General features: G+C 43.9%; 1 protein-coding gene across 1 annotated transcript in view; it reads left to right on the forward strand.

Annotated features, from left to right (window-relative positions):
• ESRRB (estrogen related receptor beta) overlaps positions 1 to 20,158 on the forward strand; it is a 143,253-nt gene that overhangs the window by 3,196 nt on the left and 119,899 nt on the right. The window contains exon 2 of the mRNA XM_075425673.1: positions 7,775 to 7,946. Coding sequence (XP_075281788.1) covers positions 7,945 to 7,946 — 2 coding nt within the window. The 5' untranslated portion in view covers positions 7,775 to 7,944. The remainder of the gene's footprint in view (positions 1 to 7,774; positions 7,947 to 20,158) is intronic.

Genomic DNA, 20,158 nt, shown 5'->3' on the forward strand with positions numbered 1-20,158 from the left:
GGTAACATTTAAAGAAGAGGCTCTGTAAAGCTCGGCAGCAGGAAAGACCACCCCTGCAGCTTGTCCCCACTCTGTGTGTGCTGTAACCTTGTTCCTTCATCTGGGATGTCCATGGTGTCAGGGAGCTGAGCTTCTGACTGCCTGGGAAGCAGAGGAAGGGAACACAAAATCATTTTGCTTTGCTCTTCTTTCTTGCAAATATGGGTAACATTTAAAGAAGAGGCTCTGTAAAGCTCGGCAGCAGGAAAGACCACCCCTGCAGCTTGTCCCCACTCTGTGTGTGCTGTAACCTTGTTCCTTCATCTGGGATGTCCATGGTGTCAGGGAGCTGAGCTTCTGACTGCCTGGGAAGCAGAGGAAGGGAACACAAAATCATTTTGCTTTGCTCTTCTTTCTTGCAAATATGGGTAACATTTAAAGAAGAGGCTCTTGCCCTTTCTTTCTTCCCTCCCTCCACTCTCTTGGAGAGGAAATGCTCTGAATTATGAGGTGCACCAGACAGCAGGGCAGGAAGGGTTTCAGTCTGGAGAGATTTCAGATGTGACTGGCAGCACTGAGATGAAGAAAGACTTGAGGTGATGAGGTCCGGAGGCTGATGATACTGCAGCAGAATCACAGTGAAAGGGGGAGAAACTATCTCACTTATTGCTATGATGAAGCTTAGCCAATGTTCAGCAGAACTTGCTATGGTTAGCCTGAAGAAAGAGAGACGGGGGGGTGGTGTGGAATTTTACCCGGGTCTGTGCCTGTTCGACATGTTACAAGGGCTTGCAGCTCTCTGCCCAGGGCCTGGCAGCCACAGAGTGGGCTCAGAAATGATTTTAGATGGCACACAGCTGAGAGGCATTAGCTGGAGACACAGATCCACATTCACTTGGAGCGCAAGTGAACGTTGCCATAGCTTTATGTGCTGGAGAGGGTTCTGTGCGGGTGATGTTTAGCCTGCCATTTCGTGTTTGATTTACCCACAGTGAGGGAGCGATATTATGGTGGCAGATCTTCACTGCCACTGAGGGAATTGAGGCAGGCATCTGCATGCACATCACTGTGTTTGTAAAAGTCATATGTGCCCTCAAGTACCTCCCACATCAGGTGGTTTAATTCCCTCGTCAGGAGTTGTAGGTAGGGTTTTGGTGTGCTCTCTGTGGGAGAATAGTCTCTCCCACAGTAACAAGACAGTTTCCAGTATTGCTCAGGGTCAGTTTTGGTGGCCTGTCTCCTTCTACTCAACCCTGTGGCGTACCGTGCCCGGCACAGAAGCCCTGGCCGCGCCAGCCGGAGATCACCTGGCTGGGAGTACTGGCTTGCCTGGGTCTCGGCTGCAGAAGGGAGAGCTACTGAACAAAGCAGACTTTTATCTGTTGTGAGACATGGCGGTGGGCTGACCTTGGCCAGCTGCGAGCTGCAGTTCCTTCAGGAAATATCCACCTGCTCCACTGCGGTCTCCGCAGGGGCTGCAGGGGACAGTCTGCTCCGGCACCCGGAGTGCCTTCTCCCCTCCTGCTCTGCCCTGGCTGTCTGCAGGGCCGTTCCTCACTGCTAGTGCAGTGTTTTCTGTCCTTTCGAAACCCATTTTCGCCCAGGCGCCACCATCTTGGCTGCGGGGCCCAGCTGTGCCCTGCGGAGGGCCCACAGCAGCCGGCTGGAACCACCTGTGTTCGGCATGGGGCAGGCCCGGCCTCTCCTCACAGAGGCCACCCCGTGGGCAGCACCTCGCCACAGACACCTGATGCAGATATGTGGAGTGATACCTGCCTGGTGGTATTTTGACAGGGGGCGAGAGCAGCGCTGCCTTCTTCAGAGCAGTGAGCGTCCCGACCTCAGGGCAGGGGTAAGAGCTCTTCAGACACAGTTAACTTGGCTGGGACATGAGGCAAGGCAGGAGATCAGTGGTGTTGCTTTGGAGGGGGCTCACGAGGGACCCACTGCAGAATTTCTCTTTACTTATTTCCTCGCTTTAGAGGCTGAGGAACTAGCGTCGCACCTCGCTTTCCTCCGAGAGCTCCGCTGGGTTGTGCCAGCCTGCACGCCTGCCCTCGGTGGGGATGCAGGCAGGTGAGCAGCCCTGAAACTCCTCAGCTTGCATGCGGAGGGCTTCTCCGGGAAGGGCTTATTGCTCCTCTGGGTGTCTGCAGCCAGGAACATCCCCTTCCTTTGAGGAACTTCATCAGTTATTTGCCGCCTTTTTTATTTTTAAAAAATATCTTCTAATTGAGCAAGACACACAATCAAAGAGTATAGAACCTCTCCTTGAAAAGGAGGAGAGGGAGCGGTAACACCACGCCCCACCTCACCCCACCCCACCTACACGCATTTGGAAAACGGTGATGATTCTTCTGGGGAGCTGAGCTAAGAGTCTGGCTGTAAGGAGTTTAGCTCTGGAGCCAGGCACCATGGCTAGGCCCATCTGTGGTTATAATGTAGTTATTTGGGTTTTGTAGAAGTTGTCTGAAGCAATCTGAATTAAAAACAAAAACCCAAGGGGAACCTGTTTCTGGCAGTCCTGGTCCCTATTTGATCTGGCACCAGAGCTGGTTTAAATCTCACTTTGTCCTCCTTCTCCTGCTATCAAAATTGCTACGAGCTTTATTATGACAGTTACTGTGCTTCCTCTCTCTCCCCCCACCATGACCAAGGTCACTGAGAACGTGAAACAGTATCTCTTGCCTGAAGCTGACCTTAGTAGGCTGCGGGGCTGCTCTGAGATTTGTCTGAGTGCATAGCTAATGCTCTGCCAGCACAGGTGTGGACTTGCTAGTGCTAAACAAAGTCCTAAACAAGTGGTACAACAGTGATGAGTTTCTGCAAAGCACCCTCAAGAAGTTGAAAGCGCGAAAGGTACCTGCCCCAAGTGATGGAATTGACAGCCCAATGTTGGTGAAATGTGTTGCAGCGTGCAACTGGAAGAAGATGGTGGTGGTTTCCAGCGAGAGAATATTGTGGTTACACAATTTAGGCAGGAGTACATCCAAGAAGTCTTACTCTGTTTTGTGCTTTTTGCTGGGTGTAAACACAGAAGCCCTTTTAAGCAAAGTCTCTGCAGCAGAAGTGGAAGTTTAGGAGGGATCTAAAGGAGGTAAGGGTAGAAGGGACTGTGTTGTCATACAGTACGTGATAGACTGGCAAAGGTTGCGTGTTTAAATGTAATGCAGCATATGATTGTCCTGGTGCTTGCAGACTTTAGTTAAATCCTTACAGATTTTATTTCTGTGTGTACCTGTAGAACTGAATGCTCACTCTGGATAGTCTCTGAATGCTCTCGGGTATGTGTTTTGTTGCTCAGGCCAAGCTATTTTTCATTAGTGCATTGTTATTACTGATGGGACTCAGAAAAACAAGGGAGAGTAGCATTCTTCTGTGCTTGCTCTTGTTCTTGTTAAAGCCAATGGCATAACCTCTAGTGAGCAGCCACGGATAGTGCCTCTCCACAGACTAACTCTGCAAATAGCCATGCCAGGTGAAGACTTTTCTCTGCCTGCAGCTCTGAAAATGGAAGAGTAGATTTGGGTGCTGCCTAATCCAGGAAAGTTCCTTAGTCCTAACCTAATGTGCTTAGCTTGAAGATGTTTAGAAAATTTTTGCAGGTTCCCTTCTGCAAAAGAGCTTTTGGAATCCTAACCTCCTGCTGGCAGGCAGCTGGAGGATGGTAACACCTTTAGCTGGAATGGCTAAATCTGGTAAGGGACTTCTGTTAAAATCTTAGTCATTTTCACATTCCTGAAAAATAATAAAACATACAGGAGCTAAAGAAGGAGCAAAGTTTACAAGTGTTTTAACTGAGCAGTGTGACTTTCCCTGGTGATTACAGAGACTTGACATGGCAGCATGGCATGCACCATCCTGGAGGGTACATGAAAGAACTGGGTGCAGATGTATGGGCTTTGGGTTCAGCATGTGCCAAAAAATACCCTGCTATGGATATTGGTTGCACAGAAAAAGAACATTGAAGTAATATGAAGTTTGCAGCATTAAAATCATATAAGGAAATAATATCAGCATTTCCCTCTTGATCATTTGCTGTTTTTCAGGATACGTGCTTTGTATCAAAATGCATAGTATAGTTATACCAGATCTGAGTCGTAATCTGAGTGCCAAGCATTCAGAAGAGTGTTGCTACTCAAACTTTTCCTTTTGTTTATCTTTTATTCCTTATCTTGTTATTTTTGCAGTCTTGGAAGATTTTTTTCTGATGTTCATTTCCTTTCTGTGAAAAGAGTTATCATTTTATAGTATCTTTTTTTGGCATTTAAGTAGTCCCTGTCTGAAATCTGTGCAATTCACACCACCCTAAATCCAGCAGGGCACTAACACAGCTGTTCTGGAGTTTTGGGTTTGTGAGACTTTTTCAAAGCAGCGTGAGTCTGCTGAAGAAACTTTTTGTTGTGTGTTACAATTAGTCGTCTTAGTTTGTGGCTAGCCTTGGAAACTGCAAAGCTGGCTTTCAGTTCATCTTTTAAAACTTTTATTCATACCTTCATTTCCTAATATAAAAGCAGCAGTGGTTCTGAGCTCTAAATTTATGGCACGTAAATCACGTGCACAAAAGCATCTTGAGGCTCACAGGAGAAGGGACAAAGATTATCTGAGTATTTTCAAGCTTCAACTGGTTTTGCTCTGTCCCTGTTTAAAAGGGGAGCTGTGAATTTTTGTTTTTGTCATTAGAAGGAAAGTGTATTTTGCATTCTTCCATAATAGCTTGTATGCAGCTGAGCAAATTCTGACCAGATTTATACGTGCAAAGCTCAAATTCTTTTTGTTTGAAGAAAATTAAACACTGAAATTTTACCTCTGCTATAGATGTGAGAATCTGAGACTGAAGTAAAGGCTTATGATGAAAGTGGCCCTAGCAAGAAGCATTAAAAAAAATACCTTTCCAAACAACAAGTAGAAAAGGCTATAAAGCTGCACTTGCACTTTGCAATGTCTTCTACTTGGGTGCGTCAAGGAAAGAGTTGAACCTTTATATAGTCTATAAGTTATTGACGTTGATTTTTTTTTTTTAATGTATCTGAGGGTGCTTTTGAAATCTTCTGGCTTTCTTTTTACAGCGTTTTGAAGTAGGCATTCAGTTTTACAGCCTCTACTGTTGTATTCTTTCCCTGCCTCACCCTGAAACTGGAGGCTGGAATTAAGAGGTGTTTGTGCACTGGGGTGCTGGCAGTGGGGGTAGGGGTCTTGTGTTTGAAGTTTTACCTAAATTATATCTTCTCTGGATTGCTGGGTACCCCTGTGGTGAGCAGCTAAGGTCATACATCCTACAGTCTAAAGGCAGAGAGGAAGTATGGAGGAATGCTGACTCCATTCAAGGTTCTTCTGTACTAGCTAACTGTGGCATGCTGGCAAGTCCTCACCCCTTCATCCTCCAGGCAGAAAGTGGAAGGATAGGGTACTGATGTATGCCCAGGTCTTGCTCTGCTGTGGATATGGAATGCCAATGATAAGCACTGGACCCGGACCTGAGAACTGAATAGAGCTTCCCAGCTACCTGGTTGAGATGTGCCCAAAGCATCCTAGTGATACACACTGCATCGTGGAGTTACAACATAAGGCTTGACAGAGCAGTATTTGAAGATCTTTAGGTGTCAGCAATGTAGTATGGCAAATAACAGTCTGACACTGGTAACACCTGCAGGGTCTATGTGACAATGTCTTTGTTAAAGCTGAATTTTTCAAAAGTAACTGTTGGATTTAGGTGCCCCTGTTTTGGGACCTTGATCTGATCATTCTGTGTGCTAAGCTTCTAAAATTACTTCCGATGGCAATGGGAAGTGTAAAATGTTTTACAGCTCTCAATATTAAAGCCCCAAACATCTTGTACTAGCCAGCCCAAATGAGAGGGCAGAAATTAAAAATTCCCTTTGTTTGATCAGGTAATTTTTTATCTGAGATCTCATTCAGCCAGGTGAAGGTGAAGGACCAGAATCTGGCAGGGAACTGAGCATGTGTTTCCACGCTGGAGTTTAGCCTGTCAGACACTTTTCTTTTTTCCCCTCTTCATTTGTAGGTCTTCATCTGTAGATATCAAAGTGCTTTAAAGTGCAGTGTCAAGTATTGTTATCTCTGTGATTTTTAAAGCTGGGGGATATGCAGCAGTGGTAAAGTGGCAAGCCAGACTTCACACAGGGCAGTAGCTCAACTGAGGAAAATGTCTAAATGTCATGAGTCTTTGCCCAGTGCTTCATCAGGTCCCTATCCTGAGAGAAGGGCATTTTTTTGAAAAACTTGTTGACTAAATCCTACCAGCTTAGACACAAAGCATATTGACAAGAGGTGAATTATGCAGGCAGCAGGATTTGGCCCAAAAAGAGGAAATGACTTCATCTTCCCATATAATCAATAGCTGCAGCTGAACTGATGTGGCTATGATGTGGTGGGTCCTTGCCTCGCTTTAGGATAGCTGCTCCTGTTGAACTAACTTTCTTTATTCCAGCAAGAGCAGCAGCTGCAGTGCACTGTAGACATGCCTAAACTAGCTTAAATTGTTCAGGTACTGTTAGCCACTGAGCCAAAGAACCATGGAGTTCAGCATGGGCTTGGTGCCTGAGGATTTTATCCTGCTCTTTATGAGTTCAGCATTTCTTTACCAACTCAGCTCAAGCAAGCCTAGCAGAATGTTGAAAAGAAGGCTGGTGGATCTGGTACTGTCTGCACTAAATTTTGGCTGCAGAGCTGAGCATGGTGCTAGGGATGATTCTAAGAGATACTGCCACAGGTAGCAGTGTAGCAAAAGCTGTTTTGCCTCCCTCTGCCTACTGTTCTCCCTCTTCTTCCTCACCCTTCCCCTGGTATTCGTCAGGAGCTGCCTTGTCTCTGAGTCCTTTTGCTAGGAAACTGCATAGCTATTAAGGTTCTGCTGGAGATCATGAGTATCTAGGTGTTGGCGAATGCTTGGAGAACCAGCTGCTGCCTGGAAAAGCTGTTGGCCTTGCCTGACTGTCGCTCTAACAGGAGAACCTATAGATGTTAGTTATGGAAAAATCCAGGACCATTACTCCTGCGTCTATTAATGGGGACCAGGGCAGAAGCATTCCTGATGCATTCTCTCAAGTCGTTGCCCAGATGGTGAGCTCCCAGCTCAGCCTCTGGAAAAGAGCTGTGCTGATATCTGTAACTTGTCAGTTTTCTCCTGGCAATCAAGAATGTGAGCAGGAATGATGGTTCAGGTCCTTGAAAGCTAAGTAACTTCTGCTGACTCAATAGGGATGGTACCATCAATGCCCTCAGTTTTGTTTTCAGGAACAGCCTCATCAAATAGTGTTTGTGGACAGAGACCCTAAGCCGACTGCCAAGCTGTTAAATTGCTAACCTACCTACACACTAGCCCTGGTTTATTCTGCAGCAGAAATACAAGCACACCTGGATCAACCCCCAGAACTCAACTCCGAACTCCTCTCTCATTCTGTCAGAATCCCCAACTTGTTTTTAAAATGGCATTTATTTTTGTTAAATTGCAAAAGAGTTGGATGCAGTCTGCCAGTTGTGCTTTCCCTCTCCTTCTTTGTGCATTGAATTTTGTTCACTCGCTTTACATGCCTCAAGTTGCTGTAATGCTGCTGGGAAAGTAATTGCCTTGCACTTTCTCTTTCTGATGCCCACGGGTGACTGTGGGGGACTCCTCCCTGGGCACAGTGCAGAGTTAAAAGCCCAGCTTTTGCTGCTTTGCTTAAGACCTCGTTATTTCTTTTCTTTTTTTTTTTTCTTTCTTTTTTTTTTTTTTTTTTTTTTTTTGTCAGCTGCCTGTTATATCAATCACAGAGCTGGGATCTATTTATAGGTTGGGACTCAGAGTACTGTGTCCTAGTCACAAAGAGAGGCAGAGACGCAGAGGGGACTGTCGGCTGGTGCAGGCGGAACCAAAAGATATTTAATCAGCAATTAGAAACACCTGAGGGCAAGGGAAATTCTACTCCAGCCTCGAGCTTCCTTCGTCTCTCAGCCTGCAGCATGTAAGTAGCAAACTTCTACCTTTTATTGCATTTATGGGGATGTGTTTTGTTTTGAGGTTTTTTTTGATCCAAATGTTGCTCAGTACCAATCCTTTTTTCTGGGCTAAAAGTGATGGCAGCATCTCAATATGGTTAAAGGTAATAATTTTTTTTTTTCTCCTATTTCCACACTGTCAGAGGAAGGTCAGTGTGACCCACAAGGAGAGGAGTTGATTCAGAACTTTGTAGAAATCGGGTGGTTTCACTATTTGAGAGTGGCTTTTTCCTCTGGAAACAAGCAAATGAAAGTTTGAGTGGAACAGTTTTGTTTTGGGAATAGAAACGGTTAGGTTTGCTGGCATTCCAAAAAGGTCAATGTATAACGTAACCCTGCTTAAGGGCTTACCAAGGACAGGTGCTATTTATCCCATGCTGGTAAAGGCAAACCTGGAAACTTCAGCAGTCCTGTCTTAAAAGAACCAAGTGATACCCTTTCCTCTATTAAAAAAACCAACACCCCCCAGCTTCATATCAAACCCTCTCTTAGCAGGGAGATGAAATGAAATTTTGCTTTTACTGAATGTATTTATCATTGAGTGGTTGATGTTTCTTTATTTTAGAAGTCCTAAAGCAACTGAAGTCTCTTCAATGACAAAAGAGGGGTGCAAGTCTTTGCAAAGTCCTCACAGTGGCTATCAAAGAAAGAACTTGCTCTCTCATCAACAATGAGCTGTTTGCTTTAAAGCAGCCAAAATGCAAAATGTTTGAACAATTATGTATTTTTGGAGTATTTTTGTTAACAGGAATATGAAAAGAGGGAAGACAATAATTAGTCAGAAATTGTTTTTTATTAAGAGGTTTCAGCAAAACGTTTTTGTCAAAACAGAGAGGTTTTTCTTGTTTCATGTTTTTGCCTCAGAGGTTTCAGTTATATCTTTTACAAAATTTGGTTTTGATATTTATTTTTAAATATAGAAAAATTTCCTGGGTTTCTTGTATTTATAATGTCTACCCCATCAAATGCCGATATTACAATTTTTAGTTTCGGTATGTTAAGTTTTTTAGTATAAATTTCTCATAAAATATATGTTCTAAAAACTTTTTTCTCCACAATTTGCCATTTTTGAAAGTAACAACAAATAAAATGAAGTTAAACTTAAATTAATTTGGAGGAACAAGTATCTAATAAAAATAGAATAATAAGACCAGAGCTGTCTCACAGTTAAAATATCAAGTCCCAAGTAATAGACGGTAGCTGAATTGCTCTGAATGACTGTCGAAAGGTCACAAATAGGCTTGCTCTTCAGTTCTTTATTTTGCATTTCTTTCCTGTACATTTGATAATACTGCAAGTTTTTAACTTAACTTTTAGGAACAAAAAATACTTACAACAAATTACTTCTTTGTAAGTTTTTAACCATTGATATAAATGCTCCATCTTTCAGCTAGAATTCTAGACATAAGGAAGGGTTTTAGGACAATATAGATAAACACAGTAAACTTACATACATAAGTAATGCCCAGAATGATCATTACAATACACCTCTTGCTGTGAAGCTCCCCTCCCCCCAAATAAAACTGTCAGCCTGACCACTCTCATCATAGGACTCTTCACTTTGATTATTAAGGCTTTTTGCTTTACTTAAATAATTTCAATGTATTTATATTTAAGTCCCTTTTCTGTTTGTTTAGGTGTGATATTACATCTATTGCCTTTCTGTGACAACGCAATTATTGTGTAATAAAAGGAGAGCGGATTTTTCTGAAAGGTATTAAAGAAATAAAATTGCTGTAGCGAACAAAGAATCTATCATATAGCTGGTCTGAGGGTCCCCCGCCCCCTTGAAAACCAAGTGACATCGCTTGAAAAATAAAAACTAAATCTTTTTTTTTCCTTACACAAACAGAAATATCAGCATGACTACGCTCGGGAATTACTGCAAAAAGTCATTTACTATATGTTTTTGCAGAAATCCAAGCATTTCAAAAGAAGTTCTCCAAGTATAAAGCTAGAAAAGATTTAGTCTTCAGAATTTGTTTGGACTATTCAATAGTTGTGTTCACATTACTGCTGGACTTTATCCTTCTCTTTCAACAGCATGTGGGTCTTTTTCCCTGTTAAACCTGTCGTATCTTTTTATTACTGCATTTGGAAAAAATAACCAAGCATCTCCTGTCCTGTAGCGTACCAGTCAATGATTTAAGGGACCACTTTTATGTGAGGGGAGGGAAGGAGGCAGTTATCTGTGGTTAGAAGGAAGACTTTGATGCACTATTTGGAAGGAAGTATTTGTTATTTAGTTTCTTCTTCACTAATGTTTCATGTTTTGTGGACTAAGCACCTATCAGTCTCCAAACTGACTTTTTCTACACAGTGTAGTTTGTCACAGGGCTGTTGCACTATTATTTTTCATTCCTTAAAAAAGCCAAACAATAAACACCTTTTGTTTCATCCTAGTTTATTTGTTTCTTTGACTGTGAAGTAATGATTGACATGCAGATTCTCTTCTTCATGCCCCTCCTTTCATTGCTGAGTATGACATCTCCTGGGAATTATAAATAAAACCTGTGCCAAATCTGCTGCACAGGTGCCTGGAGTACAGCATGCTCAGGTGTCTCACTGTAAATCACTGAGAATATGGAGTAAACATCAGCAGGAAAAAAAAATACTGTTCTTGAAACAATTCTGTTTTTAGGGGCCTTCTGAATAAAACCCCCAAAGCCAGTAGCCAGTTATTAAAGATTGTGTAGCTATCTCTCTCTCTTGCTCTCTCTTACCTCTTTTATCACTTCACCTGTACATCTGTCCATCTATTTCTCATCTCTCTGTTTTTACATTTCATTATGCTATGCTTGCTCTCCTGCTCTCTTCTTTTCGTTTCCTGAAGACACATTTCTATCTGGCACAGAAAATAAACTCAGATTGCGGGTAGTTATGTTAATCTAATTCAATCCTCTGTGGGTTAGGAGTGAAATTCTAATAGTGGAGCTGTTGAGGGCTTTTTTGTTAATGGCTTGGGGATTACATTGAGTTAAAGGCTCATTTCCTAATCAAACAGAGAGGGAGAGAGTGACTCCGAATATTTATGAGTCTCCCAGCGCGAGTTAAACATTGAACTCCAAAAGCAGGATTTCAGTGCTGCAGAAAGAGTTAAAACCCCTCAGGGCTGCTGTGGAGGCGGGGGGGGGGGAAGGAAACCAGTTAAGCCATCAGCATTTTCAACTGCTGTATAACTTCAGTTTGGTGAGAGAAAATAATCATCTTGCAGAGCTAAAATGGAAACTGTAGTGAGATATTTAAAACAAAGTCAAGTGATGCTTCAAAAAGACTCTTCTTTACTGAAGCAGGATACACGCAGTGCATGCAGCAGCCTAATAGAAACTCCAAATAAATACTCTTCTAAATGAGAAGGATTGGAGGGTGGGCTACCTTTTTATTATTAGTGCCTGGAAGACCCAATTTAATTTTTTAAATGCATTTTATTTTCGGTTCTACTTAACTCTTGGGTAACCTTTTCTTAAAAAGAAAAAAAGAAAGATGTGTGGGTGGGTCGATATGTAAATTTTTCTGCTTCTGTTCTATAGACTGATATTTTGGAGACATTTTTTCTGTCCTTCAATTTAGCTTGAGCCTTATGTCAAACAGTCCGGTTGGAGAACTGGATTTGCTGTCACCAGCATGATTGACCAAATTAATGCCTGATTGCTTTTGTGATGAGTTCATCATACATGTTTGGCTAGACCCCGCTGTTGCTGAAAAAGAGCAGGCCTGCCTGCCTGCAGCACGCAGAGGACCTCAGTGTTGCTGAGGCCTGGTGCAATGTGAACTAGCCAGCAGTAGGCTTTTTTGCCCCGAGCTTGGACTTAGAAAATCTGTCTGCGGCAGGTGAACTGCACAGAATCAAGACTGTGCCATGATCCTGCCTCCCTTCTGTAAAACGGTCCTGAAGAGAAATGGGGATAGAAACCTGCTGTCTTCTGACACATGGCCAAGTCATATCTCCGTGTTCCTCAGTTTCCCTGCCAGTAAAATGATACGTGGCTGCCATCAAAAGTACTCCAAGATCTACAGAGAACAATCTTCTATAAATCCCAAATGGCTGGTTTGCCCATGGCAAAAACTGCAAATCAGTGACACAGGTACATAGCGTGAAAGCAAGAGGATTTTGTGCTGGCAACAAGTTACCCCACTTTGCTTTTTTCTTTTGTTTTGTTTTTAAATACATTTGGTAGAAGCCACCGAAAAGGTTTTCTGATTTTGGTAAGACAAGCAGATAGGAGGCTAACTTACTCCTAATATAACATATAATGACGGTGTCTAACACACTAGGTCTGAATTTGGTCTTGGTGATCCTTGTTGAGATGAAGCTCCAGGTTTATTACTCAAAAGTGGTAAACTTTGTCTAAAAAATTAAGTTACCGTTTGGTTTTGGAGTCACGTGTATCGGTGGTCATCCTGTATACACTGAACTTGGTGGTTTTGCTGACGTATGTCTATCTGGGTGCAGCACCTTGAGGTAAGAATTGGCACCTTGCCCTAGTTTAAAAATTGTTTAAAACTGCGACCTGATGCGAATGCCTCAGGCCCCTTTCTCTTTGTGCTCTGTGCCTGGACCTGCTGAGGAGAGCACCATCAGCTAGAGTGCACTTTATTAAGTGCATTTGAAATACATAATAATTGTGTTCTTTGCCTCTATAACTGGCACCCACAGCAGATAACTTTGTGACAGGAGCTTTCCGTGGCTGAGCTGAACACTGTATAATATTTTTTTTCTGCCTTCCTCTCTTTTCCATCCCAGTTTTCTTTCTGTTTGTCTCAGCCTTTTCCTCTCCTGCACTATTTTGCTGTGGCCATGGCCTAGCAGTTTATACTTAGATTTCCCCTGCTGACCTTTGAGGAAAAATACTCTTCCTTCTCCTCTTTTTGTCCTTTCCTGAGCTATACTGAATCCTATGAATGACCTGCTGCTGTTTACCTTGAAGGTGGCTGCATTTCAGTGCAGCTTTGCCTGGCGTATATACAGTTTATGAAGAACTGGAGAAGCAAAAACTGATTTTCAACTTCTCCACAAGATACATAGAAAGCTACTGTGTTCTTGTTATCCTCCATGTATGCCGCAGCTACTTAAACAATTATTTTATAGTAGTATAGGAATTTCAGGGAAGGAAATACTGTGACTCTTCAAACTTTTAAAGCACACAATTTAGTTGACATGATGACTTGAAAGTAACAACAGTTTTAAAGTCTCAGGACTCTTGAAAGTCTCTAGAATAAGAGCGGTGTCTTTGGGGAAATTACGTTTTCTAATGCGATAAACCTTGCAACTAAATCCTGTTATTTGGATACTGGAAAGCATATGCGCAGCATGTATGAGGGGCAAGCATAAGTGTCTATTTTTATTCAGTAAGGAGTTGCTGCCCTTTCCTTTCCCTCAACCATGTGAGATGCGAATGATTCTGCTCACAAGTGTTTCACGCTGCTCTCTTTCTCTTTGTAATTGTGTTTGCTGGATCAGCAGGAAATGTACTCCAGAAGTTCTTGTTTCCCCAGCCTCCCACGATCATGTCTTTGTAGTAGGCCTGAGCAAATGACCGGTAGCTGTATCCTAGAACATAGGCATTTCATCGACATCCCTCTAAAGCTCACAGGACCTAGAGGGTGACTTTCTGGGTGAGAAGAGAGGGTACGTCTGCCACCAGGCCTGCCAGACAGCTTTCTTTTTGCTTTGTTCTCCATCCTCAGGCCTTTCATTTCCCACAGGTCTCCTGGGCTTTTTAAAGTTGCAGTTACTTTCATTGACAGCTCTTTCTACGGCTTCCTTGTAGTTAAGTTGTTCTCTGTTGCATCATGTCCCCATGGCTGAGTACAAGGGATTTCAACCTTTCTCTTTTGGTAATGTAAAGTCACGTAGATTGATGAAAAGCTCGTGAATAGGGTTTTCTTGGTTATGCTTTTTGGACCCACAGTCTGTAGCACTGAGAGTATGGCAGCGCTCCAGTTATAACCATTGGCTAATGCTATCTTTGCACGGGAGCGGACAGCAAGGATTTTGGGAGTGAAACATAGGCTAGGAAGGGATTAATTGCACCAGCATCTTATCTAATGCTTTGCCCAAAATGTCATTCTAGGAGCCTATCCCAAGCTCCGCTGCTTTTTAGATGGAAACTTCTGCGTACAGCTTAAATGTATTCATGGCCAATCTTCATACTAAGCTGTTTGTTTCACTGTTGTTCTTTAATTCTAGCTCTGACACAGACTCCCTGTTCAGAGTAAGGTGAGTCCCTTCACTGATGTGATGTGTTTTGCCCATCTTAATTGGGGTTTCTGCTTGCCTGTTCCATGACCTATGGATAATTGCGTGATCACAGCAAAATATTTTGCGTTACTGCAGGCTCTGACTACAGTCCTGTGTTTTGCTATAATAGCCCCTATTCCCTTTTTCACACTGCAGATCATCACGATTCTTCCACTCTTCCTGAGATTTCTACCCATCCTTTTTACTCTCTTTTTGCTATATAGGATTAAACTTCAGTTTTGTGTGTCTCTAAATAGGCTGTACTCCTGTGGCTCTGTAACGACTGTCCGTGCCATTTACTGCCTATGCAGCCCCCTTCTGTGAGTGTCTGATGGTGCTCTGGGAGTTCCTTAAACTCCTTCCGCAGAGGAGTAATGGGGGATAGAGAGGTATGGTTTCTTTGGGACGCTCTATCCCGTACAAAGAAATCGGATGCAAGGATGCCTTCAGGTGCTCAAAGGGCAGTGTATAGATATGTTATTGCTGTGCTGAAGTAGTGCAGCAATACTGTGTTCACCTGGCTACATTACTTCCACCTCTGTAGTCTCTTCTGGCACATGGGCTCATGGAATGTCTGTTTAAGGAGGACAGAATTAACGGGGCTATGTGTGTGAAAGGTTAAATGGTGGTGGATGAGAGTGACAGCTTCTCCTGGGGAATAAGGACTAGCCAGAAGAATTGATTGTCTTGGTTTATTGATCCTTCAGGAAACAGCACTGAAGTGATAATGCTGTTCCTGCCACTTTGAGGCACTTTGTACCAGCAACATCCTCTGTTTATCTAGGAGAGTGCAAAGGAAGAGCTGCTCTGTTGCTAACCCATTCCAGAAAAACCATGTGCTAGACTTCTGTTGAGTTTACCACTTGTCTGTCTGCTCCCAGGGAGAGGTGCATGTGCAGAGGAGTTGCTCAGCAACTGTTGTTATTTTGTAGCGCTGAATAGAGGTTGGCTGCAAATGGCAGTTTGTGAGTTACTACACTGAGCCTTTGCAGGCAGTGTCTTGGTCTGTAACATTCTGTGAAGTCTCAGGCTACCATGTCACAGGATAACCGTCTCTTCCATGCTTTTCCCTCCCTTCTCCTTCCGGCCAATTAGCAGTCACCCCCCAGCTGGTCTTGATTGTAAGTTGTAACAGGGTGGCTGAGCGCTTCTGATCCTGTGAGTCCGGTGCTAACTTCTAGCCACCTGTGTGGGCTGATGGGAGGTGGATGATGAAAGATCCCATCTGCTTTGAACTGAAGCTCCAAACCTGCCCTGAGAAGTCAGGCATTTATTTCTGGCCTCAGGGTGGCAGAGCGAGAAACACCCACCTGTTATTGGAGCTGCTGGAGAAGCAGTGCTTTTTGTCTGCTCAGCTACACCACCCCTATAGATGCATGAAATATGTCACAGAATCATAGAAAGTTTTGGGTCGGAAGAGACCCCTAGAGGTCATCTAGTCCAACCCCCCTGCAGCGAGCAGGGACACCGCTAACTAGATCAGGTTGCTCAGAGCCCTGTCCAACCTGCTCTTGAATGTTTCCAGGGATGGGGCCAAAGAACACAGCACGCAGAATGTCAGCCCTAAGGATCTGTTGGGTGCTTCTGCAACTGTGGGCCTGCAAGAGGTGGAGGGACACGTGCGCCTGCCTGTTTCTGGGCTCTCAGTTGCCCTTGTAGCACAGGGGGTTGGGGAAGCCCTCACACTGTTTCCCATCAGTTGCAATCAGCTGACAAACTGGGCATGGTTCACACCTTCAGCTGGACCATTGCTGATAACTGCAAGATTTGAACTCTCACCTGCAGAAATGAGAGGATCTTGCTTATCATGCTCCCTGTCCCGTTTTCTAGCTGCTTTGTACTTGTACGTACTTTGCACCCTTCCTCTTTCTGGATGTGGTGTTGTGTTTTGAGGAATCTCAGGCAGGTCTCTGCAGCTTCCCATAGCCGGGTCAGAAGGGCAGGAAAGCTTGGGACTGTTTGGAGGGTACTGTAACGTCTTGCACAAAGCCAGGAGCGCCAAAAAGCTATTGTGAAATGCTTCTTTATTAAGTCAGGCCAGCTTATATAGAGAGATACACAAATAGCTTACAGAGCCATTTAATTACCCTATATATCATTTCTATACTTCATCCTTTTTGATGTTGCCAGCAACTTTATTGTTGTACTGGATGTTTGACTTTACCTCTCCACCACGTGAAAGCAAATCAGGAGAAAAACTGCAGTTCTGTTTTAAAAGAAGAAAAGTGTCTAGACCACAAAGTTTCAGGGAACAACTAAAGAACAATGCCTTTTTAAAAAAAAAAAAAAAAAAGAAAGGTGTAATAAGAATAACCACTGATGTATCACACAGAATATAATTATGTTTATTTTGGGACTTGATCAGTAGTTGAACATATAAGGCTCGCAATACTGGGTTTAATACAGTATGCAATGTTGTGTGTTATGTAATGTAAAATTATTATCTGCTACTTAATAAATCTTATGCTGTGACTGTTCCACTTCTTTTTAACTAGTTCTCAGACTATGGCCATGAGTTGTACTGGCACCTTTGGCGGTTGCTTCCGTTTTGCTCTTGTTTATATATCTAGTGGTGTCCCCCAGGGGTCAGTACTGGGCCCAGTCTTGTTCAACTTCTTCATCAACGACCTGGATGAAGAGTTAGAATGTACCCTCAGCAAGTTTGCTGACGACACCAAACTGGGAGGTGTGGTAGACACACCAGCAGGCTGTGCTGCCATTCAGCGTGACCTGGATAGGCTGGAAAGCTGGGCAGAGAGGAACCTGATGAGGTTCAACAAGGGCAAGTGCAGGGTCCTGCACCTGGGGAGGAACAACCTCATGCATCAGTACAGGCTTGGGGTGGACCTGCTGGAGAGCAGCTCTGTGGAAAGGGACCTGGGTGTCCTGGTGGACGACAGGTTAACCATGAGACAGCAGTGTGCCCTGGCTGCCAAGAAAGCCAATGGGATCCTGGGGTGCATCAAGAAGAGTGTGGCCAGCAGGTCGAGGGAGGTTCTCCTTCCCCTCTACACTGCCCTGGTGAGGCCTCATCTGGAGTATGTGTCCAGTTCTGGGCTCCCCAGTTCAAGAAAGATGAGGAGCTACTGGAGAGAGTCCAGCGGAGGGCTATGAGGATGGTGAGGGGACTGGAGCATCTCCCCTACGAGGAGAGGTTGAGGGAGCTGGGCTTGTTCAGCCTGAAGAAGAGAAGACTGCGAGGGGACCTAATAAATGCCTACAAATATCTGAAGGGTGGGTGTCAGGAGGATGGGGCCAAGCTCTTTTCAGTGGTGCCCAGCGACAGGACAAGGGGCAATGGGCACAAACTGAGGCACAGGAAGTTCCAGCTGAACGTGAGGAAGAACTTCTTCCCTCTGAGGGTGACGGAGCACTGGAACAGGCTGCCCAGGGAGGTTGTGGAGTCTCCTTCTCTGGAGATATTCAAGACCCCCCTGGACAAGGTCCTCTGCAGCCTGCTGTAGGTGACCCTGCTTCAGCAGGGGGGTTGGACTCGATGACCCACAGAGGTCCCTTCCAACCCCTACTATTCTGTGATTCTGTGATTCTATATCATGACACATTCCTACTGCTGGGCTTGCTGCATTATCCATGAGACAGCTTCTGTCTGAAAGAGCTTCCAGTTTGATTCAAGACAAGAGACTACCAGGGGTTAGAGTTAGTCATGAAGTCTGTGGCAAGAAGAAAGGTGAGGGTAACCAAGACAGGAATTTGTGGTAATGTATTGCTGCAAGTGTGGCTTGTTTAGAGTACAGGTTGCTTTACTTGCCGTGCACTCAACTAAAAGATAACGAAAAAAAAAGCACAAGCCTTTATTTTCCTCTGTAAAATCTGCCTCTTTGCTTTGCAAAATTAGCACCTCCACTTTCTTAGCTAAGAGAGCTCTGCTACATGTTCTCAGTATCTTTATATTTGTATGTGTGTTTTTGCCCTTTTTTCAATGCTGTAGTCATCCTTTTCTCTTTAAAAAAGTGCTTTAAATAAACACAAAATTAAACTGTGGAATTTATTGGCCTCTGCATCATTCAGTGGCAAAGTTACGGATGGATTCAAAAAGATACCAAGGAATTTATGGAACGTGTGGATGCATCAGTGGCGAGTACACATTATGGTCTAGAGGGAACAGCTTAAGCCACAGGCTGCCAAGATACTGATTGTGAGGTCTGCAAAGGTGCAGCAAGATGAAGAGCAGGGAAAACATTCTCCTTTCTTATAGTCTTTCCTTGAGCACGTGTTAGTGGTTGATATGAGAGATAGAATATGGGACTAGGTGACTTCTTAACTTGTCCTGGCATAGCAGTCCTCACAGCGTCTCTTGCAACTGGAACCGGTGTTATTACTCTTTGCAGGTAGCTGAATAACTTGTTTACACCATACTCTGTTACAGACATGCAGCCTCTGTATTTTGGGGTACCTGATCTTGCTTATCGTGAATGTTTTTCTACTGTTATAGGCAATGTTTCTAGAGCTGTGAAAGTCCCTAGGACAGATAATCTATGACACTGGGAAAGTAGCAGTGAAGACAAGAATGCAGCCAGGGCATGAGGCTGAGCTAGGCAGAAATGATGCTTTCTGAATTTATGCTTTCTGATTGGCACTGTGTTCCTTCCCACTGACTGAGTGGCTCTTGCAGTGGAATTTGCAGGGCAGAAGCAGGCCCAAACGGAAAGAAGCAATGGGTTAGAGGTTGCTTTCCGGTATTTATATTTAAGACCACATTGTGTAGCAGCTGTGAGTTTGTTTCAATGTCTAACATCCTCTGCTCTGCAATGCACAGGTCTGCAGAAGGTTTAGTCACCTGATGGGTTTTGGTTTGGTGGTGTGTTGAATCAGAGGAGCATTGCATTGCTGTATCACCAGTTGGTGAAGGTTTCATGAAGTAAATGGGCACTACTTTATAACACCCAGCAGGGCCTTTGCCATGCTGATACTTGTTCCTTGTAACTTCAGCAATGGATTCTGGCTTCATCTTTCCCATCTGTGAGTGAGGGGGAGTGATGTGCCTGCAGTACTTTCCTTCTTCAGCGGAGCATCTGGGAACACCTTCCCAGGTTTTACCTGACAGTGGAGGCTTTTGGACAAGAACAAGGTATTTTGCTTTGAAGATGAGAGTCCAGTGTGAGAAGGGGGAAGGAGCACAAAAATTCGTGCTCTCAGTGGTTATATGGAGCAGCCTGCTTCTTGTATGACACCTACCTTGTGAGCCCAGAGTATTGAAAATGTGGCTTGTTATCTGTTGAAAGTTGTAGCTTGGTGGTTTGGCTTTTTGTCCCCAGGATTTCATGGGCTTTCCCCACTGCAGCCATCTGTAAACTTGTGGTTGTAAACCTGTGTAAACTTGGAAGCCATCTCATGTAATTTTGCTGCTTAATGTGTGTTTTCAGTAAAACATGAGTGCCTTTGGGCTTCTGAGCAAATTTACTTTCATGGCCCAGAATTCACCTCTGTAGTGAGAGGACAGCTCTGCATCACCTTTTGGGAGCTAGAAGTAGTCAGGCAAGGGGCAACAGTGCCTCCTATCTTGATTCAAATGTAAATTGTAATCTTTTGCATGTGTCTTCAGTACTTTGCATTGGTAGGTACAGACCTACATGGAAACCGAAACCAAGATCCCTTATGCTCAAGTCCTGATAAGCACTCAGACCTGAAAAATTCATGACAGAACCAGAGTGTTGGGGAACCATGCTAGTTCGAGTTCTCCATCCCAGCCAGAAGTATTCCCCATTTTCCTGTTTTATCTTGAGCCTGTCAATAGTGTGGGGCAATTATGTGACTATGAAGACTGATTTGATATTGTACAAACATCTTCTTGTACCATTCTCTATTTAAAAGCAGAGCCAAGCAGGAATTTATACTGCTGGTTTCCCATTCATTTGGGAACTGCTGCAACTTTGGTAAAGGCACGTTTCTGCAGAGAGAGGACTCGAGCTGCTAATT

This window comes from Opisthocomus hoazin, chromosome 7 (assembly GCF_030867145.1).
Source record: "Opisthocomus hoazin isolate bOpiHoa1 chromosome 7, bOpiHoa1.hap1, whole genome shotgun sequence".
Taxonomy (NCBI): domain Eukaryota; kingdom Metazoa; phylum Chordata; class Aves; order Opisthocomiformes; family Opisthocomidae; genus Opisthocomus; species Opisthocomus hoazin.